This window comes from Saccostrea echinata, unplaced genomic scaffold (assembly GCF_033153115.1).
Source record: "Saccostrea echinata isolate AGI-Se365-2 ecotype Australia unplaced genomic scaffold, CSIRO_AGI_Sech_v1 ptg000009l, whole genome shotgun sequence".
Lineage (NCBI taxonomy): Eukaryota > Metazoa > Mollusca > Bivalvia > Ostreida > Ostreidae > Saccostrea > Saccostrea echinata.
This window is the reverse complement of record NW_026889758.1, coordinates 4,780,001-4,805,487: the sequence shown is the minus strand read 5'-3', so window position 1 is coordinate 4,805,487 and position 25,487 is coordinate 4,780,001. Positions and strand designations below refer to the sequence as shown.

Here is a 25,487-nt window from a genome sequence, read left to right as displayed (position 1 = left end):
AAAGTGAGCTCGTCTAAGTTTTATGGCCCCGGAGCCAGCTCTAAGTTGGAAACTAGTCCTTGTCTGAAAAATTCATGATGCTCAGGTGACAGTCAAGGCCCATGGGATCTTCTTACGAAATCTCGGGGACAAATTGGTATTATTCAATCTATATAGTCACCGTTTTCATGAAACAGATGGAATATGAAAAAATGTCTCCGTAACTGCTCTGCCAATTCTTTAAAACATTAAAGTATTATTCATGCATTGTCAAACTAATTTCTGCTTTAATATGGAACAACTTTTCACTGATGCCATGGAAACAAAAAAAGGAGGATTGTTTGACCGATGACTGTAGACTAGTGATAAGGTGTTTGCTTCGTGAACGGGAGGCCCGGGTTCAATTCTCGTTCGTGCAACCGGATCCTGAAGTGTTGATCGATTACCACCACCCCCTTTAACTAAAAAAAAAAAATTAGTAAGAGCTTATAATATCTAAAAACATTATACTTCCTCGTCAATCACATCCACATGTCGTTCTATGCAAGCAGAGATTATACTTTTTTTACGTTTAGAGATTGACCATGTACGGTATAAAAAGACACATCGCTCACCTGAGCACATTAGCTAAGAAGAAGCAGAAATTAGTTCAGTATTAAACGGGGGGGGGGGGAGCAAATTTTAATTTTCACTACCTCAGGCATCTTCGCTAGCCAAGGGTTTCTGATACGCTACTCTCCTCATAAGCCCAAGGGTTTATGAGGAGAGTAGCGTATCAGAAACCCTTGGCTAGCGAAGATGTACCTCAGGATGCTTCCATATCAATATTACTAATTATGGCCTTGCTGTTCTTAAACAGAAGAATTTTAAAGATTTTTGTTTCTTATGTTTTTCGATGTAAAACTCTGATCTCTCATTGTTGCCCCACCCTAAATTTAAACAAATTTGAATCTACACTACCTGAGGATGCTTCTATAAAAATATGACTAATCATGGCTTTGCTGTTCTTGAGCAGAAGATATTTTCAACATGTTCAAGATGACTCCTATACATTCTTATGCAAAACTTTGACCCTCCAAGCCTCTAAGCCACCTCTAAAATTTAGGCGCCAGCTGGCTGCTAATCAGAAAAATTTAGTCGCCAATGCAAAATTTTAGTCGCCAGTCACATTTTTCTTAGGCGCCAACTTTAAAAGCTGATATTAGTCGAAATATGGGCCCACTGAATTTGCCATGGGACGGGGGGTGGGGGTATCTATTGCAATCGTAAAGAAAAAATCATTAAGAAATATAAGCCAGCTAAATGTCAAAAGGTTAAATTTAAGCATGCATGTAAAACTCTGTCGTCTCAAACCGCTGTCCGCGAAGTCCGCATGTAGCTCTCTCCTACCGGCCAGGGAGAGGATTGTGCATGTTGGTCGTGGTTTGCGACAATGGTAATCATATCCAAAAAAGTTTTAATCAATCTTTTTTTTTAAAAAAAGAAACGTGGTTATGGAATATTTTTTAAAACTATAATATCATTTAGTATTGCTTACACAAATTACATTTTATGTTCGTTCGTACAATTAGGACTTGCACATTTGTCGATTTTCTGAAGCCAACAATTACCTGGAACTGCTATTGTTCTATCTGGTCTACCTGAGCTTTGTGTGCACTGAGGCGATACGAAATTTCGTTTGCACGTGCCTGAATAAAGAAGCAAACGAGGTGTCAAAGAAAACATGACATCTTTTTACTCCTTTTTAGAAAAAAAAATGTTTAAAATGTTATAATTCTGGAATTTGCATGACGATGGCCAAGTCAATTTAAGATAGTCGCCAATTTGGCGACTTACAGAGAAATCTTAGGCGCCAATCAGAAATTAAGATAAAATTTGATTAAAAATTAGGCGCCATGGCGACTAAATTAGTCGCCAATTAGAGCCTTGCCCTCTGTTGTGCCCCCAACCCCTGGGGGTCATGGTGAACAAACTTGATTCTACAATACCTAAGGTTGCTTCTGTATAAATATGACTAATAATGGCTTAGTTGTTCTTGAGAAGAAGATTTTAAAGATATTTCCCATGTAACATGTGTGATCAGGAAAAGGGATAGGTTTTCCTTTTACTCTGTCTGAGTTAATGATTGGAATGATTATTAAAAGACAGCTCTGTCTGAGGAAAAATCACACAGTATATATATACTTAAATTTTCTCTTATCTGGAGACAGGGACTGAGTAAGGTACTACTTGCACCGTTTCTCCTCTAGGTTCCCACACAGGTGCTTGAGAATAGCCCCCCCCCCCTCCTCAAGGGTTCTTTTGACTTTTTTGTCAAAAAAAAAGTCTCTGACGAGACTATAGCTCTACTGGTGTTTTAATTAACAAACAGAGAGAAAGGTAGCACTTGGACTTGAATCTGTGGCAACAGCAATGAATAAAATAATGATCCTTGGTTTAGTCTCATTCTGAGACACAACAGTAGGAGGAGAAACACTTTGAAAAAAAAAATTAGTAACCATGGCAACCATTGAACAAAACAAATACTGATAGACACGATTATGAACCTTAGTGTATTCTACTTAATTGTCTACTCAGTAATATTGAAATCTGACTAAAACTGTGGAAGGCGAAGCGTTTTGAAAAAAATTTACAAAAAATTCTATTTTTAATAACTACTGCAACACTAATCTTTGAAATCAAAAACTGATGACCATGATTACTAAGTGTAGTCTACATGTGTACCAAGTTATATTGAAATCGGAATTTTAGTGTTTTTTAGTGTTTTAGTATGAGTAATGTACTATGAAATCGGTGGGGGATAGCTAATCATGACATACCTTAGGTAAATTGGAAGGAAATGAATGCATATGAAATTTTGCAGACTTGACATTTACTGACTCATTAAAACATATATATATATATATGACTTGTGTAAGATAATGAGACCTGATATAGTACATATTGGTTTTGGCAATTCACATCTAATGCTTCAGTCAATTCACAAGTTCTGGTGTTAGCAAAAATGAGATGAAATGTTTAAGGAAAACGTTGATAAGGGTGTTTCATCAGTTTAATAATTAAAAATATATCTTAAGATACTTAGTCAATACAGTATATATCACATTTTTCATACAAAAAGAAAGCATCAATTTGTAACACAGTCAAAATTATTGCATCATAACAGTTCTGATCATTTCTTAACAAAGTCATTAGAAAAATACACAATAAATAGTTAAACAATTCACATACTCAATACATTAACATTCTGGATTTTAGACATCAAGTAATTTTCTTTTAAAAATATTATTTCAAGAACAGATGGTCAAAAAGTGGAGAAAATTGTTTGGTCAAACTTTCAAGGTAAGATCTCCAATAAAGAGTAGATTCCCCCCAAATAGAAACCAATCGTTTATTTCTTGTCTTCATTGGGTTCCCTGACCATTGATAAGATTTTGTCTAACTTGGCAATTTCATTATCCTCCTTCTGCTTTGGGTCCATCGGGGGCGCTCCTTTCTTTTCCTTAAAAAAAAAATGCAACAATTAGATATACCAGTACACCACTGATTGATTGTGAATACATGTACTTTATATGTACATGTACACTACATTGGAGTCTGGAAAAATTCAGTGAATGTGGAAAGGGTTGAAAAGTGTAGAGCACTACAGCTATGCATAATGATTATTATCTCCGACAGTGGAAAACTATACTTTATTCACATTTTAAGGTGCCTTACATCAGTTGTTTTAATTGTAATTTTACCACTACCTTGAAATTACAAAATGAACCCTTATATACTAAGGAACATTTGATTGCTTTAGTTTACTGGTTTAACATTATACCGGCATCTCTGTGCATACGTGTAAGTTGTCATATATTATAATAGATATCTGTCTCAATACATGCATAAATCAATTTGTAAAGTATGATGCATGACTTTAACAATATCTGAAAAAATGTGACATACTGTGATTCAAAATGTCATGAAAATGAGAAAAATATACAGTAAAACTCGTTTAGTACGAACATGGTTGTATACATGTAGCTAATATACGTCTAAGGTAAATTTTGTATTTTACACTTGCCCACAGGTACAAATTCAGTTATTATACTTGAAGGAAAACTTTTATATTGCAAATTCACTAAATGTATATATTTTTAATGAATTTGTAATATGGATATAACAAATTATGGATAAGCAAAGTAATTTCACACGTCTACAGGACTTTGCTATAACCGAGTTTTACTGTATCATACTCTCTCCTAAAAAAATATTGTGACAAAATCTGAAATACCAAGATGGTGAGGGGATTTAGTGTACATATACACAGATATATGATACTTCAATTCACTGCAGCAAGTATTCCAAAAACAGATTTATCTTCATGCCCCAAGAAATGCAAAATCAAAGAAGAAATTCATTACAAAAAAAAATTATGCAAATAAAAATTGATATGGCATGTCAATAAGAGTTTACCACTCCAAATGTTGGACCGCCTTCATATTTATCCAACAATTCATAATACAATAGTTTGACAGGGTTATTATAAATAGAGGGGTCCTCCAAGTAAGGCTAAAGAGAAACATAGCATTTCATTGAAGAATGTATTATAAATCATCATAACTAATTCTTGACAGATGGATGATGATATGTGGCTATCTATAACTATATACACAGCATCATTTTTTTTAAACAATCTGTTATGGTTTAAGGAGGGATTCTTCTCTTATTCTACTCATATTTCTTGTATTTAAAAATTAATGAAATTTTCACAGATTCAAGAAGACAATATCACTAAGTGATGGTATCAATTAGATTAAATTTGACCGTTTTATTTTAGAAACAAGGTCAGGTCAAGGTCATTATCTTTTTCCTTGACATTTAGAGTAAGAAAATTACTGTTGCTAATCATGTAATGCCTACTTCTATTTTAAAAGATAAAATGTTTTTCTTTTTGCACAAAAAGATGTTACCATATCGGGTCTATCAGATGATTCTACCAAATTAATTGACATTATTAAACTTATACAGATATTGGCTAATCCGGATTTCCTCTGTTTTTTCTTAATTTTTTAGGATATATTAGTTATTTTTATATACTTCTTATATTTAAATATTTCTTATTTTTACATATGGTAAAATAGTCATATAAATATACAACATGATACAAAAACAAAAAGCTTTGACCGTTTAGTAAGAGAGAAAAAACACTTTTTACTGATTTTTTGCTCAAATCTGTTTTAAGGTTGGAGGCTTTCAAAAGCTAACAAGATTGTAGTTTGTTTAGAAAATCATTTTTATTTCCTATGTTTTAAAACTTTAGGGCATTATTATTAATTTTAGTTACATATCAAAATTTCTTCAGGTCTTTGATTGTTTAAAAAAATTAACCACATGTTATGTTCTGTAAGTGATTTTAATAGGCAGAAAAGGAGATATTTTCATACGCCACAGTTGCGCCAAAAATATAGTCCCTTACGGATTTCAAACTCAGTTTACCATTTCTATTTAAAATTGCACAATTATGATGAGTAAAGAAAAATATGATCTGTTAAATACATTACAGCTAAGTTTATAAGACATACAAGCAAATATACTCGGAATATTTCGTCTAGTCAGAAACCAGACAAGAATCCCTCCTTAAAAACTGTCAACAAACTACATGTACAAATTAAACTACTACATGTATAGTGTTGAGGTTATGATATATGTAGTTTACAAATTAGTTATCTATAATTATGTAACCAGTGATGATCACAATATCATATTTATGTTGTATGCATGTAATTTATTTACATATATTTGTATGCAGAATATTTAATTAGATGCAAATGAAGCATGTAAAATATGATTACTGACCTTTGGCAATTTCCTAAGATTTGGTGAAATCTTTAAACTTGTTACATTTCCTCTGGAAAAAGAAATTTAAATATATCAGAGGGTAAAAAGAAAAATAAGAAAAAGAAAGTAAGATCATTATAAGCCACACTGAATCTCTGAAGCCTTACCTATCATCTCCCACAATAACAATGGGGTCTTTAGGATTAAACTCTATGTGTGTTAACTTAGTCTTCTTCTTCTGGGCTACCATTTGTTCACAAAGGGGTTCATATTTGTTGATATTCAGATCATATACAAACATCTGAAAATAAGAACACATGTATCTACAATGTAAGCTACTAACAATAGAGTTATTCAGTGATTCTCCACTGCTTTCAGACTGATCAGAGTCCATGTATGAACAATATCAAAAGTGAAAAAGAAAGACTTGTGTAGGACAAATAAATACCTTTCCATCTGCTGTGACTGCGGCGAACACAGTGGAGGAGTAGGGTGCCCACGCCACATCACCGACGGAGTTGTTCAGATCAAAAGTAAACAGAGGTTTCCTTCAATGTATGAAAAGAAAAAAGTCAATAGTCATAATAGCTATTGGTTATATATATATATATATATATATATATATATATATATATATATATATATATATATATATATATATATATATATATATATATATATATATTAGTAAAATCAGCTCCAAATATAACTCCTCTAGCAGTATAAACATCCCAAATATATTTAAACCATACTTTGAGTCTCCACTTGTATACAGTATAAAATGGTATAAACATCTAGGATATAATCCTACTTCGAGTCTCCACTTATATTTACAGTATAAAATAGTATAGAAATCTCAGATATAACCATACCTCGAGTCTACACTTTATATATATACAGTATACAGGAATATAAACCTCTCATCTATAAGCACTCACTTTGTCTGTGCCTCCACTTGAGTGCCCTCACTTCTGTCTGCTGTAGTCTTGCTGCTAACCTCCCAGATTTTCACCGTCCAGTCAGCACTACATGTGATATATATCCTAGGGTGAAATGGGTTCCAGCGCACTTTATACACAGCCATGTTGTGGGCATCTACTGTGTCCAGGAATTGACTGCTGTAGGCTTTGGAACACTGGTGGATTTTACCTTCTTCTGTCCCAACAAGGAACAGGTAATCGTTCTTTCTATGAAAGTCAAAAGCTGTTCCACACCCTACAAAGATGAGGATTGAACATTGCAGTTTTATGAATAAAAATTTGGTATTTTCTTTGTTGTAAAGGTATTCTTTTCAAATTTAGCTGGTATATCTTTCATCAAACTAGAGATAATGTGTACACTGAGCTCAAAAAATAATACATGTACCCCCTGCTTCTCATATGATTATAATGGCAAAGTCCATTTTTTACTATGGAAAAGCCCAAATATCCATCCATTCAAAACATACAGTAAGAGGTGCACAATGGCACTATGTCATAGAGATTCTGGGAAAGTATCATTAAATTTTACTAAGTGGAATAGGAGGAGTTGCGAATAAGAAATGGGTACCCTTGATATTATAGAAAGAATGGCAGTGTCTATGTTTTGCTATGGAAAACCTGAAATATGTGTCCAATTAAAAAGTAAAATACATGTAGGAGGTGCACAATGGCACTATGTAACAATGATTCTGTGAAAGTCTCATTAAATTTTATTCAGTGGTATAAAGGAGTTGTGAATAAGAGGTAAGTGCCCCAAAGCATAATGGATGGACAGACGTACAGATGGACGGACAGACAAACATCAGACCCATCACTGGCAGTTTGAAAAGCAGGGGGAAAATAATTAGGAAATTTTATCTGCTATTTTGGTGTTTTGGTGTTGTAGACTAACCGTAACATGATGTAAGCATCACTTTAAAGGGACAGAATGCTTTAATTAAATTCTATGAAATTTGACAGACTGGTGTGACACCAATTTATGTATTATGTTATCACCCAACGAAAGTTGTCCTTTTTAAAAATAAACAATATTTAACTTTGGTGTCTTTGCAATTTTCATTCTATATAAGGAATCATCTCTTAAATTAATCTTTTAGCAACATTAAACTCTAGTTCTCTTGGATATATTTCTAAATAAATGAGATCAGTACCAATAGTATTGATTTTGGTTCCGTCAGGACCCTCTGCCGGGGCATCAGGCATAGTCAGCGTGATCACATCTTCAAACAGGAGTTCATTCTGAAATTATAAAGGTAAAAAAAAATGCATACTTTATTCAATATGTTCTTAGTAAAACATGGTCTTTACATTAAAGTTGTCCAAAACCATTAGTCCTCCCAAGATGTAGGAAATAACCTGAACTAAATTCCTTGTTATGTTAGACTACGTGACTTATAATTTGAACAATGAACAAAAAAATACATGTAAAGTACATGTATTTAGAATGTCAGATCTTCATCTGAACTATGAAAGCTTGAACTCTGTCAGTCCATATGATAATTCGACACCACAGGTAATATTAATGAATTTTTAAATACTGTCATTTATAGAGGAACTTCACTTGTGTCCAAAACTTTTAAGACAAGATCTTTGGTAAGATCTAAGTTAATGATAATGTATGATACATACCTTGATAATTGTCCAGTGAACTATTCGACCATCAGAAGACACTGAGTAAAAGTTGTGATTATTTTCCAAGTCATCTTTCTGCCACCTTACCTAAAATTCAAAATTAATATCTGAGTTCCATTAACAAATGTAATTGTTAAACATGGTAAGAGACTACGAGAATCCTTTTATAATCATAATAATAATTTACATGTAAATGTATTTAACATAATGTTGTGTTAACTGTTAGGGAAGTAAACAAACTACAGTAAACAGACACAAGTGTTACAGGGAAGGAGACATGTTTGGCTTGACCAGGAATCAAACCTGGGATCACTGCATCACTAGTCAGGTGCTCTACAAACTGACCTACCCAGGCAATATACACCACCCAAATCACCAAATCCTCCCTCTTTAAATTTTCTTTGCCCTCAAGAACACAACCCTTATTTGCCCTTGCCAGGACTTTCACCTGCAAGTCCATGGGTGGTCAACAGCACCAAATTATGTAACAGAAAATGTTTGGCTGGATCGAGAATCGAACTTGAAACCCCTGCATTACTAGTCAGGTGCTCTACCTACTGAGCTATCCCGGCCGATATCTATGGCCCAAACCATTACAAACATAACACCATACCTGCCAAACTGGATCTGTGTGTTTGCCATTTTTCGCTGTACACCTATGTACAGGCTCTTTTTTCTGCACATTAAAAACACCGACACTTCCATCATAGAACCCTACAGCTACCATATACGGGTGTTCTGGATGGACGTCAAGACACATGACTCCACTATCTGTCTCATAGATGTACTCAGCAAACGAAGGGTTTTTCAAGGAGTAGAAAAGAATCATTCCACTACCCTGCTTCATGAAGTCATCTGTAAAAACAAAATATGGTCCATATATTTTTATCCCAAATGAAATCATCTAATAATTTGGGAATATTAGGATTTCTTTTTTTAATTGCTATTAAACTTTAAGCATTTTAATTATTCAGAGAGAAATTACTTTAATGAAAATGTAAAAAAATTCTCAAATCCAAAACTGAGCAAAATACAAAGGAAAACTTACAAGATCCAAAGGAAGCAGCAAAAAGATCTTTATATTTGGGATTCCAGCAAAGGGAGGTAACTGCTAGTTTCTTCGCCTTCTCATAGGAGAATCGCCACAGAGGTAACATGGTTCCCTCATTATCTCGATACTCATCAGATGGATCCTCCCAGTATTTGAAGTCTTGAGCAATGTCGTCGTATGTGTTCTGATTGACCATCCTCTCTACAATCTTGGTGGCTTTGGAAATGCGTGATATGTCATCACCCTATACAGTTAATACTTGCTGATTATCTTCACATAATTTACAGTCTCTCTCAGTCATAATCAAAGGACAGTATGCACTCATCCCTGAGTCAAAGTAACAGAGGTTGAATTTGACAGAACCCTAAAAAAGTCTCTCACCTGTGTTTCGGTTATGGTTAGCTTCTTTCTAGTCTTTTCCTCCTCTTTTCTTCCAGGGATGGTCTTTTTCTCTTTGCTCTTTTCCTACAATAATACAGTTATGAAACGTTAAATATCCTAACAAGATATTCAAATTTATATTAATTTTTGATTGGTTAGTCCCCTCACCCCTATTTTTTATAGTACATGCTTTATGAATGTTTTTTTTTTTTTTTAAATCATGTTACCACTAAATTCCTTTCAAACATTTGAAAAAAAAGAATGAAACTGTTTGCTTTTGTAACTATATGGCAGAGATTAACAGGAAACACATTATTTCAATATAATATTTCTATCTATATGTGGTACATATTATCGATAAACTATTTTTTTTCATATAGGAGTGTACATACAAAGAGTAAAGATATAAAACATGCATTCCTGATATTAAGCTTGAAACTACATGCATTTTGTACTAATTTACTTGAAACAATCTATTATAAGTACATGCATGCAAGTGCAATCCTCAATCTACATCATCGTTGCTGTCACAGTAAATAATTATTGATCTGTTGGGAGAAGAACTGAACAATTGTTCCAAACCCTAACTGCTTTTGTATATACTAATTTGATTTCTGTCTAAATTTACAACTAACTGCTGTTAAATAAAATAAATAGCAAATATACTGCATTTAGTTTGAAGTAAACATAAAAATTAATTCAATTGATGATCATTATCTAAAGTTTGACTCATAAAGGAAAAGATTATCCATGCACTAATGAGCCATAAATATAGAATTGTCAAGAGTGTCATGTCAGTGTATCATGTCAAATACTGTCAGACAGTGTCAGAGTTTCATGTCAAATATGAACTCATTCACATGCACTTTATAGCAAACATGCAAATATTTAGCCCACTTTAAATATAACAGTTTGCAGTGTTTATTCTCAGTCTGCATATACTGTTGGTGAATATTCAGGATACGTCTTTGTGGTTTGGTGAATATCTGTGCAGGATACAATTCATGGTGACATAATTTAGGTTAGCCTATTTTGGTATATCTTTAATTTTACCCAGAATGCACTGAAACGCTTGGTGCCGTATTTCAGTGCCAGATAATTCTGACTGGATGGAATTTCATTCTTCTGATAATACACAGAAAGTTATAGATATAGCTATGAATCAAGAGAGGTATCATTTACATTTTGCTTGTATACAAGACATGCATTGTTCTAACTTTTAGAAAAATCTGGAGAAAAAATGAGAGCAATTTGAAGGGAGTAAACTTATCTAAAAACAATACTTCAGATCATAGATGTATCCTTATGGCTTTTTGATTATAAAAAAAATACTGTTATGCCAAAAAAATCAATTTGAAATATTCAATGATACTGGTATTATATGATTTGAGAAGTTAAAATAAATGTGGAAGAGCTGTCTTTTATATAAACATTTAATAATAATACTCTATAACTTGAAGTATATTCCTAAAAACCTTCAGCTACCAAGAAGAAGAAAATAAAATTGATAAAATCATTCCTAGAGTTTTGTGACCAGTACTTGAAAATGGTGTTGGTGGTGAGGAAAAGTGGGTGGAGCCTTATGAACTTGTTTTGCTCGAATTGCCTCTAACTGCAGAACGACACATCAATTTATTGCAAAATCATCCGTATTACTACATAACATCATGTTTTTAAAAACTTCATTACAAATGCATCCTCAACCAATGTATATGATTATGTTCACTTATAGAAGAGTTATTATATCTTAAATGTTAATAAAGACTCTTTTTTGAAATTTAATGTATTAACATAAAATCAATACGAAATGATTAAAATAATAATGAAAGCTGAATTTAGATATAAAGTATTCATTATTTACACAATTCAGAGGAGTGGTGAAATTACCTGTTTTTCAAAATCTTCATGGTAAGCATCTGCTATTTCCCACTGTGTAACGTTGGAGGAGAATGTAGCCCTGGGTGGAGGCTCAGTGGCTGTACCCCGCTCCTGTTAAATTTTTTAAAAATTCTATCAAAATCAGAGCATTTTCATAGTTTTCTCATAAAATGGTATATGTTGGAATACATATGTACAAGAATACAAAAATAAAAATTTGATTGTTTTCATTTTGTGATCATTCCAAAAAAGAAATCTTCCCAATGTAGAATTCTAATTGCTGGTTCTCTGAACAAAATTTCTAGAAATTGCAAATAAAATATTCTTCATTTATTTTAATACTTTTACTTAAGGACAACAATTAAAGTAATTTTCTCTCTTACTCTCCAAACTGATTTACTCAGGAAAAATAATTGAAATTTAATTTGGACTCTGAGTGATAAGAAAACTTTTTCAAAGGACTGAATGCTACTGTACTCTGTATGGGTTGTTGTAGGTTTGGGAGGCTCTTTCACTGAAGTTAAACTGGTTGGTCAGTTTTTCTGCACCAGCAGGGGCCCCAGCAGCAGGGGTAGCTGCCTCCTCCCTTTGTTCACCCTCCTTAGCCTGAAAAAAATCTGTATTTTAACACAACTTTCAAGCTATACATGCAATCTACTTTCATGTTGTCTTTAACTGATTTTGAACTGTTTTAAATAATAAAAAAAGGAAAAAAGAGTGTACAGTATTACCATATCAACAGAGGGTGATTATCAAATTACCCCAATAAAATAGGTCCACACTTCTCTATAACAGATCATTTTTATTAGAAAAAAAAAAAAACCAAACTTGTATAAAGTGGATTGAAAACAACTAAAGCTGTGTGTGTAGAATAGCAAATGAAAAACAAAATGACCACCATATTCATTATTGTACAACCTCCACTCAAAATGTCTGCTTATATTTTCAACTTTTAATCAAAGAAAAAACACCCAGCATTTTTTTAACTAAGTGAATACTTTGTAGTTAAGATGTAAATTCCCTTCAATAAATTCAGGTTTTGCATTGAGTTACAAATGCAGTTTGAAAGGAGAGAAAAATCAGCCTCTGACAAAAAAGTTCCTAGATGTACATGTACAACAGAACACACAAATATACACGTATAACCCTTGTCAATTCTCAACAAAAAAAAAAGGAAAAAAAAAAAAAGAAAAAAAAAACTCAGTAACTTCAAGAAGAAAAAAAGAGTTTCCTTAATGACAGTTTTGAAAACCAGAATTTGGAAATAAAAGCTCTCTGTGCTGTAAAACATAAGTGAAAATGTGACGGTGTATCTAGAAAACAAAGATAAAATACCGGTTCTGCTTCCTCGCCTTGTGCAGTTGAAGTCTGCGATACAAAACATCTTAGACTTTAATACTTTTTATGGAAAATTGTCGAGTGCTGTACCTATTTTTTTTTTTAGCAATACATATATACATTTCACTATGCTTGTATACTACATATGTATTGCGCTACATCCTTTTTGTCAGAAATAATTTATTTTCTTGTATAATTGGATAGCTGCTGTTATGAGATTACTAATACTATTTAATTATTTTTTAAATATTATCTACCTCTTCTTTTCCTTCCTCTCCCTCGGCAGGAACAGCACCTACTGCAGGAGTGGCCTCCCCTCCTTCACTTCCTGCTACTTCTCCAGCTAGTAAGAAGACATCAATTTGAATCTTTACACTTGAATCTTTTTTTTTTATTTATACATGTAATTCTTATGAAAACCTTTGTTCATAAGAAAAAAAATTCCTATTTAATTATTGACATGGAAAAAATACTAATAATCTTTCACTACATTTTCTATTTGTGTTGTATCGAGTTTCTGCTTACTTACCCTCAGGAATTCCTAGTCTGGCTCTCTGTCTCTTTGCCTCATCTGAGTCCTTATGTAGCATGTTACCATCCAGTGCAAAGTGGATGGCCAGCTGGTCCACATGGGATGTCTGTTTGTACTGCTTCTCCTATCAAACCCAAAAACAATTGGTCATTATCGCTTTCATTTCATTTTTCCCAGCAAAATTATATCTGTATTGGTTTGAACATTATTTAATCTTTGGGATGGTAATGAATTTTTTTTTCAAAATAGTTTTATAAAATAGATCAAACAGCCATTCTAAAAAAAATACTGAAAACTAAAGTAAGTACATGCATAAAAAATTCACAGACCTTGAAGCTGTATCTGACAATGTTTTGTGGAGCATGAGGATTATTTGCTGTCAGAATACGGGTAAACTCCTCTTTCAATTCCTGAAATAAAAATGCATTTTGAGCAAAGATGTGTGAGCTTGAAAATTTTTTTCCTCGAAAAAAAAAAAATTAAATTAATCCAAACTAATATAAAAATATTAATTACAGTATACAAATGAATTGACAGCTGATTTGTTTCTCTTGTATCTTTGATTTATTTACCTGTTTTATCAGCTGATTTGTTTCTGTTTTATCAGCTGATTTGTTTCTGTTTTATCAGCTGATTTGTTTCTGTTTTATCAGCTGATTTGTTTGTTTTATCAGCTGATTTGTTTACCTGTTTTATCAGCTGATTTGTTTACCTGTTTAATCAGCTGATTTGTTTACCTGTTCTGTGAGATCCAGTTGGTCATCAGGTTTCACTAAGGTTTTTGTCTGAAAAATATAATGTTTGACTGCAATGATCATGTAAAAAAAAATATGTTAAAAAAATCAAAATGAATGAAATAAGAGAATTAAGATGAATTATTTACATTTATATCTGGCATGAATTATAACTATATCTATTCAATAAAAAATGCAAACAAAAACAAAACATAACCAGCACATTTATTATAATTAGAATTACCAAGTAAGTTTGAAATCAAAAATAAATAAACATTTAGATGTTGATCCAAAGATGGCTATCACAATAATACGAGTAAGGTCCTAATGTGACTTACATTCATCCAGTCATCTCCATCTGTGTCTCCAATGTCTGTCATATCATCTCCATCCTACAAATACCAAAATATACATCAAACAATTATGTAATATATGTTTACTATCTATTTTATGAAATGCAAATTTCAAAACTTTACTGGTACTTTTTTATCTTTGTAGATAATCTGACTTGCATTTTTGTAACATATTTCATTATTTATTATTATTATTTTTTTTTCTCAGCCACTGAGATGCTTAAGCACAACTGTTGATATTCTTAATTCTCATGCATTGTAATGAAAACAATTTTTGAATATGACATTATAACAACTTTTTTTTCAATGAATAAAATGGATAAATTACAAATACAACATATTTCAATTTTTACCTTCCCTGGTTTTCCTGTAGGTCTGGAGGATTTTCCCTTTGAGGCCTGTTATCAAATATTTGAAAGCAATTATACTAAATAAAATAGGGGTACAAAAGGGGGCAGCTCACCTTGATTCTTGTTGCTCTCCTCCTCGACAGATCCATCTGTATCAAGATAAAGGAACCCCTTTAGCCTTTTTTGTTTGATTTTCTCTTTTTTCAAACTTTATTTTGTGTTATTTAGTCTAACCTATGTTAGTGCTATAATATTTATAATACGGCTTTATGTGTGTCTAATTACACAGAAATTTATTACAATCTTTTGTTTAAGGTTGAAGTTATTGGTTGTTAAATATTGATACAAGATAAAGCCCATAATTGGTGTTAGTCATCTCTTTATGTCATTGTACTACAGCTACACATGCAAAAATAATATCACGTTTTTACTTTCAGATTTTGCACAAAGCTTGAGACACTTTTGGTTCATCTTGCTGAAGGTACCAACTGTTATCAGAAGAGAATCAATGAGGTTAGAAAGCCTTGAATTCTGGCACCTTATTTTTAAATTTATGATCATACTTTTATCTATTTTATTATAAATCTTTGCAAGATGCATTTAGATGGCTTAAAATTTATTTCTAAATAATGATTGAAAAAAAAATTGAAGTTTAAAATGTATAAATGGAATTGAACAATATATCATTAAATAACATTTTGTAATCAATGAAACATTCTAATATAAAGTTATTTTGCAAGAATCAGTGGCGGATTTAAAGGGGGGGGGTCACCCAGCGCCCCCCCCCCTAAAATTGTCAAAGTTAGCTTAAATCATAGTTCCGTTGAGAAAATGTAAAAATGTCTACTCGGTAGACCTCATTTTTACCCTACAAAATCTCTATAATCCAGGAGCCCCAGACCCCCTGCCTACTTTTGGCACCCCCTCTAACTTCAATTCATGGATCCACGCCTGAGAATGGTAGGAAATTAATATCTTTTATAAATAATTTTAAAATAACATGTTTAATATGCATTGGGCATCATGCTATATAATATATTTATAATAACATTACATATTAAGTAGTATTAAAAAAATATTGCTCAGGTGTCAGACTATGGAGAAATATAGATTTAAATGTAAAATTAAATGTAAAATTTCTATTAAAAAAGATTTGATTATTATTATTTGTTCTTTCATTTGTAAACTGATATTATTCCCACAATCCACAAACTTGTTAAATCTTGAGGCAAAATAAATTACTCATGAAGGATAAATCAAGATGTTCTGGTTTTAATGTTAGGAGTACATGTACATAGCTTTGTTTTCAAACAAATGAATGCAAAAGCAGTCATTAGTATAGTTCTGGATATAGGTGTTAAGACTTTAAAGCTTTTAAATAAGGATTTATATGAAGAGGTAGGTGATACTACAATTACTGTCCCAAGAAATCCCGTATCTATAGTGGGGAATGAGACCTGATGATTTATAAAATACCTTTTTCTACTATATTCTACAGCAACAAGTTCTGCAGAAAGGCAGAGGTTAGAGAGCAACAAGAAGCAAGGTTTAGTGTCCAGTATGCATATATACTAGGTATAGTTAGTGAAACAATAAGCCAAAGAAAAATATTTCTATAGTATACTACAATACATCAATATATATACCTTTTATATACATAATCATTAATTTTGCATGTAAATTGTCATAATCTGATAGTTGTACAACTATTTTTTAATAACACTACCATATTATATTTCCAAAAGAAAATGATTATAAAATACATATACCAGTCACTTGAAAAGAAATGTAAAATTCTTTTATAAAATTTTCTTCTAATGCTTTGCTAGAAATCAACAAAATGAAAAGAAAAAAACAAACAAACAAATACAAAACAAATTCCAGAATTTTATGTACATAAAGTTTGTGTCATTCATCCTCCATGTTAATTAATGCAAATGCTTGTTCTGAAATCAACGTTTCCTCTCTGACAAAGCAGACAAGTTAAGTTAAAATTGAGCGTTTAATTTGTTAAGGTACTTTTCCTGCAATTATTCTGCAATGATTACAATGCATTGCCAAGGGTTGAACTTCAAATAGTAGGTTGTCTGATTAGGAATGTTATTTTATCAGCTTCCAAAAGTAATAATTGTCAGAAAGAAATGATTGAATTTAATTAGAAGAGTCGGTTTAGTCAATAAAAAATGTAACACATGAGGACTAGCTCCTCTCAAGTTTTATAAGCTTGGTTCAGCGAATGTTCAGTAAGATATTTTACAAGGACTTTTTTCTTATCTGTCCTTATAAAATCTACAATGATTGACTTGTGGTGTATTCAACAGCACATTGTCCAGCTAAAAATGTTTCCTACCTCTATCATGAAAGAGTTCCCTTAAGTTAAGTAATTGCGACATCAGGTATTGTCTTAATTTGAAAAGATGCTTCACACATTAATGTCAAATTCAGAACAAGTCATGCCAAGTCTAAGATATGGGCCGATCTACCTGGTATGTAAAACATCTTATAGTACATTCTTACAATTCAAAAACTTTATAAAATTACTATAATCCCCATATTTTTTTAAAAAATCAAACTATTAGAACACATGTTCTAATTTACAGTTTTTTTTTTTATAAAAGCTTTCAATAAAATTGATCTCTAGTTTATTCAAAGGAATTTATTTGAAAAGGATAAGTTTGATACATCTCTGTGTGCATTTTCATTCCATACAAACTTATAACATCTAGCTAATGCATAGCTCATAGCTTAGCTAACGCATAGCTTAGGCCAGAAAAAAAATAATAGTCTTGTTTCCTGCTACCCGACCTACCCTATTTTTTGCACCCAACCCTAAAGTTTTTTTTTAAGTTATGGAAGAAAAAAAAAATCGGGAATTTCCAGAATTTCATCGTTCTGTCACCGTAATCGGTTTCCGTGTTAACACTAAAGAAGCATTTAATGAAATTCTTGTTTCATAAAATACCACTTGAGTAGTGCATAAAAAGACATGGAATTTAATTTTCAAAAGACAATATTGACCTGTGACATGTTTAATTTGATCTTATATAAGTTCATATCCAAAAAATGCTGTCGGAAAAAAAAATAAAATAAAAATATAAAATAAAATAATTTTCCTACCTACCTACCCTATTTTTTTCAGGCTGGTAGCAGGAAACAAGACTATTATTTTTTTTTTTGGCCTTATGGCTTGGTCAATTGAGTGATTTCTATTGACTTTATTGATAAAATTGCGAACTCCTGTGACACAGTATAGCTTCATATTCTCAAAACTTCTGCATTGAAAAAAGTCTTTCATTGAGTTTCAAGCAACTGACAATATTAATGCAAAGACACTATATGTTTTGTATACTTTTGCCATTTATATGTCTTCTTTTTAATACAGTTACGTTGAAAATGAAAAATTCAGCGCGTATAACCAAACCTGTTTGGACTTTGGTGCTGCCTTTGGTGGCATTTTGCAGAACTTTCACTCGGTTGCTGCAACCAAATATAACACACACTGCAGTTTATAATGGCGGTAATCGTTTCTAAGGGAAACAACAGGACTCGAGATTATCGAGTTACGCGAGACTTCCATCGGAGATTTTACTAATCAGCGCAAAAACATGATTAAAATGTAATGGAATAATTATTTCTTGGTATTTTTTTAGACTTATGATTTGACTTTGTAATGTCCTATTTTAAAATATTAAAAATAGTATTAAAGATAAAATAAATTGATTTCAAATTTAATATGGAAGTTTCAGTCATCCAGATTTGGTTGTGTCTTTTCCGTAATTAGTAACTGCAAGGAAGAGTTTCAAGATCGAGGATGAAGATGATAAATAGATTTACGATATGCAGATCATAGACTTTCATATTGTGTTTAAACTGAGATATTATGGACAGCATGGAAGACAGTGGATTTGACAGTGATCACAAATCTAATCAAACTGATGCAGATGTGAGTTTACAATATCTGACCATTTTGACATATGTTCATCTGTTCATGAAGTTCAAATCATAAATGGTTAGGCCTAATGCAGATGTTTTAGTACATTCCTGAATACAGGATAATGTTTCCCCCAGATATAATTATTTGATAAGTAATAATTAAATTGATAACACTAAAACTTCTTGAATTTTTAGCGTTGATTTACCCAAACGTTTATAGAATGTCCTATCGTTAAAATGATAAATGTCCTACGGACCCAGTGGTGAGGGCCTGTCCCGAGACACAGTTAGATTATTCTAACTACCCAAACGGGGACCCAAACTGAATAATAAAATTCCCCATAACATATCAATTATGGGTTGTCTGTTTATTCATACCAAAATGATCACATTGTTTGGTTCTCACTACACAGTTCATACGGTATCCAGTCAACTCGTACCCAAACCGACTCGTACCCAAACCGAGTCGTACCCAAAGAGTCAACTCGTACCCAAAACTGAAGTCATAAAATAAACAATCAAAATATTTCACTTTTTGATATATTTTCATAAACCAGTGATTTTTCTACATTTTTTAAAAGGGGCCTGGGCCTTTACAATTGGGAAAAATCATCGGCATTTGTGTAAAATTGGGAAAAATCAATAAGATTGAAATAAACCTTAATTGACAGGTAAAATAAAATATATAAGGCCAAACAAAAAAATATGTCTGGTTCCGGTTACACCTCCATAAAAATTAGGGTAGGTAGGTAGGGATTTTTTTTTTTTTTTTATAATTTTTTTTTTTTTTATTTTTTTTACAAAATGATTTTCTTAATATTTTCTTTAGAAATAATACCTATCACTGCTTTGCAAATGGCATTTAGATGTGGTGTGATAATATACTAGTCAATATTGGTAGGGGACACCTACATGCTAGTTTGCTTTGGATTTAACACTATTAAACTATGTTTTGCAAGGAGGCCGTCATTGCTGAAACTGCCATTGATGGAAATCGGGGAAAATTCCGGAAAAAATATGAAAATTGCCAAAAAAAAGTTTAGGGTCGGGGGTATAAAATAGGGAAGGTCGGGTAACCGGAACCACACATATTTTTTTATTTGGCCTAAGTAAATGTAACATCATTTATTCAAAATATTTACTACAAAATAACAAATTAGACACAGTTTTACATTTTTAACTTTTTTTTTAATCTTTGAAAGTTGTCATTAGTTGTGATCGTCCTATATTTCAATTCTTTTTTTTTTTTTTGCCATAATGGTAGACATAAAAAAAAATCCTACTCATAATAGCCATTGAAGATGATATAATCTGACATGATTTAAAACAAATCATTTTTCTTCTAGCTTTCTAAATCACCCTAATCATTGTGCTGCAATTACCCTGCAATATTAGTTGCATCTGCCGGGTGTAGAAACAGTTTGATTTTCATGGAATCAGGGATGCTTGTTGTAGAACTACTAGTTCTTGGATTTACAAATAAAGCTATGTTTCGCCTGTTCACATGCATCTTACACTTTCTTACGATGTATTTAGTTTGACGTTTGACATGATCCATGTGTTTTTTTATGTCTTGTAAATGCACAAAATGATCTGCTGTTTTTCACTATTATTTTAAGAGTATGAACGACCGAGAGCAATAGCGTTCCAATTTAGATAAGTCGTACATAAAAAATTCAATATAACAAAATCAATAACGGTTTTTCTGGGGGGAAAAAGCAACTGAAATTGGGAAAAAATCGGTAATTTTTGATAGGGGAAAGGGCCGATATTCGGACCTAAATTGGGTGTAGAAAAATCACTGTAAACAATATGATTTATTATTCCAATTTAGTTACACTACTTATATTTTATAAAATAATGACAATTAAATTATATTTGTTTGAAAAATCAACTTGGCATAGGCCTATAGCATAGATCTATAGATAGATTCTTTATTTCCAAATCAGGGCCCTTTCAGGCATCACAAACAACAAGCATGATTTATACAATTACAAACAGCACAGACAAATTATGTGTATACTAAATAATCTACAGTACATGTCTTTGTATATAGTATGACACTGTATATAGAAGTAAAAGTTTTGGGTACGAGTTGACTCTTGGGTACGACTCGGTTTGGGTACGAGTCGGTTTGGGTACGAGTTGACTGTAAATCGTTCATACTACACCAATGAAGAGCCATAAGCAATGAAATATGCAGGTCCAGTACAATCAGTACATCTAGATACGTAGCTTGAATTACCTACCGTCGTAACGGGTGGGTTCGCCCCAATTACATGTTCGCTCTGAGTGGTTTGAATCTTTCATGGCGAGTGGTTTCACCCCATTTGTAGCTGTAACCTGGCTGTAATTAAGGTGTCAAATTTTTCCACGTGTGTATTTTGACAGTTGCTTATGTTCTATGTTTGTGGTTTTTGCGTGTGTGCTATGGGAAAGGTTTTATTGTATCTAAGGCCGTCTACACAGTACACCTTTTTGATTACATTTTTAATAAAGTAAATCTACTTAGATCAAAATTTGAGAAAAAGATTATTTAGTTGGATTATTTAGTATTGACGGACAAGTCATAATTAAATTTAATTAATGTGCACTATAATTATGTTAATGTAAACACTCAATGATCAAACAAATTTTACTTAATAAACATCAAGTACACTGTATAATCGAAGAAAACCACTAGGCCTAGGGACGAATTCGCTCAGGGTGAACAGGGAAATGGTGCGAAACCACTCAGCGTGAACAGGTATTAGGGGTGAAACCACACGGATTCCCTACTGTAGCTTTATTTAGCTACTTGAAGTACAGAAGCTTTATTTAGCTATTTCAGTGCAATTTTTCACAATTTAGCTTTTTATTTGAAATAGACAAAAAAATCAGAAGTATCTGACTATGACTATTAATACTAGGTAGTTTTAAAAAAGCAGTCCAAGGCTAAGAAAATTTCAACATTGCTGCTTTTGAGTACTTTTAGTCAAAAGATGTATTTCCATTGTTTGAGTAACTGTACACCACCTTGTGTGTGGTGAGGCATGGATGTGAAGTCACATTGTGCTGAATTATTACCAATCAATTACCATGTTAACCAAAACTGGTTTTCTTTGTTATTTCATTCAAGGAGTAATTGTTTGGTCACAAATTAACTGTACAGTTGTATATAGATAGTATTCAATCTATTTTTTAGCAAGAGTTATTTCCCATTGGTCACCATATTGGAGGTCAACAAGTCCAGATTCCTTCAATATTCAACCAATTTAAACTTATCATATTGGGCAATAAGGCGAAGATTGGTGAAGATAACACAGTTTTTTCTTACAAATATATGTTAATAAAAGCCACCTTTAATTTATAATTTTAGTATTTTTAAGATTTTTGTCCTTAAAGAGCTAGGTTCACTTTATGCATAAAGTGGCCCTGTAGATATATCAATTTATTGACTAACACCTTATGTTCCATTTTAAACATCAAGATAAAGTAGAGACTTAGTGCTTTCATTTCCTATTATTAATAAAATTTTTCTTCTTAAAGTCCAGGTCTTGGAAAACAAGCTTTATGGAATTGAAATGTTTTTGAATTTTAAGGAAAACAGGTATATTTAAGTACTTTCAGAGAAGAAAAATAATATGAGCGCACCCTCTGATCTAAAAAATAAAACATGTTTTGTAATCCTCAGAAACGGTTCTATCAGTAAATAATTGCATAATTTAGATCAGAGATTGCGCTCTGTATTAAATATCGAAAAATAGCTTTAAAAGTTGGCTGTTTTTGTAGAATTGTTCAGGATATGAGGAAAATGACGCATTTCATGATGTCATATTGCATTGACTACAGGGCTCGACATTAACTTTTTTTCCTACTTGTCCATTCGGACAAGTGAACAAGACATTTACTTGTCCGAACTTCAACTTCACTTGTCCGAAAAATTTTCAATAAATATCTAGTACTGTCAACTGGAAAACTAAAATAAAGTCCATTACACATGACATGTGCTTGATTGATTCGTGATGTTATTGATAAATACAACAAACACATAAAACGAAATTTTATCTAGTCTTTCTGGTCTGACAACAACATAAATGTCCACAAGTGAACCAAACTTTGTTAAGTTTGTAAGTTCCATGCCTTTTCAGTAGTATGCAATTAGTGAACTTCGATCACGATCGAATGTGAACTCAATTAATAGCGATCCCTATTGGGATCGAAGTCCGGTTTTTATGTACAGCTTCCGTCTTGAAACTACCGATTAACTTTCAACAGTCGTTTTTTAAAATTATTTAGAGACTCCTATACATTAAAATGCACTTGTCCAATCGGACACGTGCCCAGCAATATTCACTTGTCCGTAATTTTTTTTCACTGGTACCGGACAAGCGGACAAGCATTAATGTCGAGCCCTGGACTAGCCAGAAATATACATCTTTTTTGGTAGATTCGCAATCGCCAAATGTCTAAATGAAATTTAATGCATTGTCAACTAAAACTAAGCAGTTTCAGTTTTTCAGAAATTCACAGGGCCAAAAAAGGCCATAAGTGAACTTGTTCTTTCTGTCATACGTGTTCAAAATTGGTTGCTCAAAGAGGAAAATTCACTAGATTGACCTCAAAGATTGCGGCCAAGGGAAATAACTCAAAGGGAAAATAGGTCAGAGGAAAACTATCTACCTGGTATAGCCCCAAAACTTTTAGAACTTTGATTGCAATTGCCCTGAAAGAAGACACATCTTCAAGAGTGATATTTTCCTTTTCAGATCAGTTCAATGTTTAAAATTATCACTGTTGAAATGATACTGGTAGAGTATATGGGTTATCACATGCTATATGCATATACTTTACTTATTACGTGTATTTCTTTTAGTTAATTATTTGATATACATTTATTGCATGATCTTGAGGTAAATATGAAGATTTATTCAGAGAAGAAAAATAATATTTCCCAGGGCTTCTTTCAAGGGGAATATGATTTCTTGTCTGAATAAATCTTCATGTTTCCTGAACATTCATGCAATAAATTGTTTATTATACCGAAACAAGAAAAAACTATAAAAATAAACATAAACTTTCAAATTCGGGACCGCTCTTAAATTCACATTCACTATTAACGTAGTGTTACTAAAACAATTTACAGAAGTCCATCAGCAATTTTGTGACGTGAACAAGGCTATTGTGATGTCTACTACTCTCTGGAGTTTTTGTTCAACGAAAATAAATATTGCGGGAAAATGCACTAGGTCTCTGAAGAGGTTGAATATGATGAAAAGCATGATGACAACAGGGAAATATGAGATTATATGGCCCTGTCATGTGATAATCTAAAACCAATCAGATAACGCATTGTATAGAATAATTATAATGAGGTATAAAAATATGTTTTATTACAAATTTTCATATTATATAGGGAGTACCTAGACATTTACAGAGTCATATAAGCCAGTACCGTAAATGCCCAAGGACTACTTTTTGTGTTTGTGATGTCATAGAATTTTCTCCCATATCTCCATTCTTAATGACATCACATATCTGTACATTTCCATTGAACTGGCAGATATACTAATGTTGTAAGGATTTTTATGACCAAAAATTCAGAGTGAATTGGTAAAAAAAAAGGTATTGACATTAAAATATGTTATGAAAATAATATTTATAGGTTATTGACTGAATACTGTGGAATATGTACCCACTGTCGGTTTTTGTGCAGATCGATGCAGAGCTCACGAACTCAGTACCCTTTACCACACAAAGACCTCGAACAGGCATATCTCCTGATATTCAGTCAATAACCTGTAAATATCATTAGATTAGTACCAGTAGTAGTCATCAGATTAATACAGTCATTCTGACTATTTAGAGTATGTCACGTGCAGGCAGATAATTTGAGATGTCTCCCTCTTGAGCAGAGTTACAACTGTGTTGTCTCATATCAGATGACAATGAATTAGCACAAAAGAGCATGCAGGGTGGCAGCCGTGTTATCTCCCTTTGGATGAAAATAAAATGTCATAAGTGAGATGACTCATATATATTATATACCAGTATATGGGATCTATAAAAAATAAATTCTAATGATTACGTCAAAGTTGTCTTGAGACATGTTTTGAAAGTGTGGAATTGGAGCAGTGGGTAGCTAAGGAGAACATAAGAAGTTTACCTGATACTTTCTAATCTATTTTATGAAATTTAGATTCTTCAGGTTAATAAAACTAGACTGTTTAGAAGGGAGACATCACAAATTATCAGGTATGAGTAGGTTGTCACCCTCAACACAAGCGCCCTCAGGTGATTTATCACTTCTAAACGGTCCATAATTGTATATGATGTGATATACTTACATAAAAAAGAAATTATAGTACAGTTCTGTAAACAAATCTGAATAGACAATTGTAGACATCTGTAGTACAATGTACTTACATGTATTTATTGCTAACCTTACAGAGTCCCTTGAATGGCAAAGCAAATGGACTTAGTACACCAAAGAAAAATTCAAGCACATACAAGAAATCTTTTGATTTACAAAAAAAAATTGGTA

At 32.3% G+C, this 25,487-nt stretch overlaps 2 protein-coding genes across 3 annotated transcripts in view; one reads left to right on the top strand and one right to left on the bottom strand.

Annotated features, from left to right (window-relative positions):
• Positions 1 to 3,013: 3,013 nt before the first annotated feature.
• Positions 3,014 to 18,568, bottom strand: LOC133181642 (dynein intermediate chain 2, ciliary-like). Of its 2 annotated transcripts, none has more exons than XM_061316190.1 (19): positions 18,453 to 18,568; positions 15,145 to 15,180; positions 14,667 to 14,720; positions 14,332 to 14,379; positions 13,924 to 14,004; positions 13,592 to 13,718; positions 13,320 to 13,405; positions 12,202 to 12,330; positions 11,734 to 11,835; positions 9,847 to 9,930; positions 9,463 to 9,709; positions 9,028 to 9,269; positions 8,412 to 8,501; positions 7,934 to 8,021; positions 6,741 to 7,017; positions 6,251 to 6,350; positions 5,970 to 6,103; positions 5,821 to 5,872; positions 3,014 to 3,481 (listed from the first exon to the last, which is right to left on the bottom strand). In XM_061316190.1, exons 1-19 carry the CDS (start codon positions 18,483 to 18,485, stop codon positions 3,371 to 3,373), a joined length of 2,121 nt encoding a protein of 706 aa, XP_061172174.1. In that variant the 5' UTR covers positions 18,486 to 18,568; the 3' UTR covers positions 3,014 to 3,370. The 2 variants fall into 2 exon arrangements, with proteins under 2 accessions (XP_061172174.1, XP_061172173.1); XM_061316189.1 differs by lacking the exon at positions 15,145 to 15,180 and adding an exon at positions 15,035 to 15,079.
• Positions 18,569 to 18,860: 292 nt separating this feature from the next.
• Positions 18,861 to 25,487, top strand: part of LOC133183187 (protein FAM219A-like) — a 12,001-nt gene continuing 5,374 nt past the window's right edge. The window contains exons 1-2 of the mRNA XM_061318137.1: positions 18,861 to 18,974; positions 25,394 to 25,484. Of these exons, the coding sequence (XP_061174121.1) occupies positions 18,912 to 18,974; positions 25,394 to 25,484 (154 nt within the window). The 5' untranslated portion in view covers positions 18,861 to 18,911. The remainder of the gene's footprint in view (positions 18,975 to 25,393; positions 25,485 to 25,487) is intronic.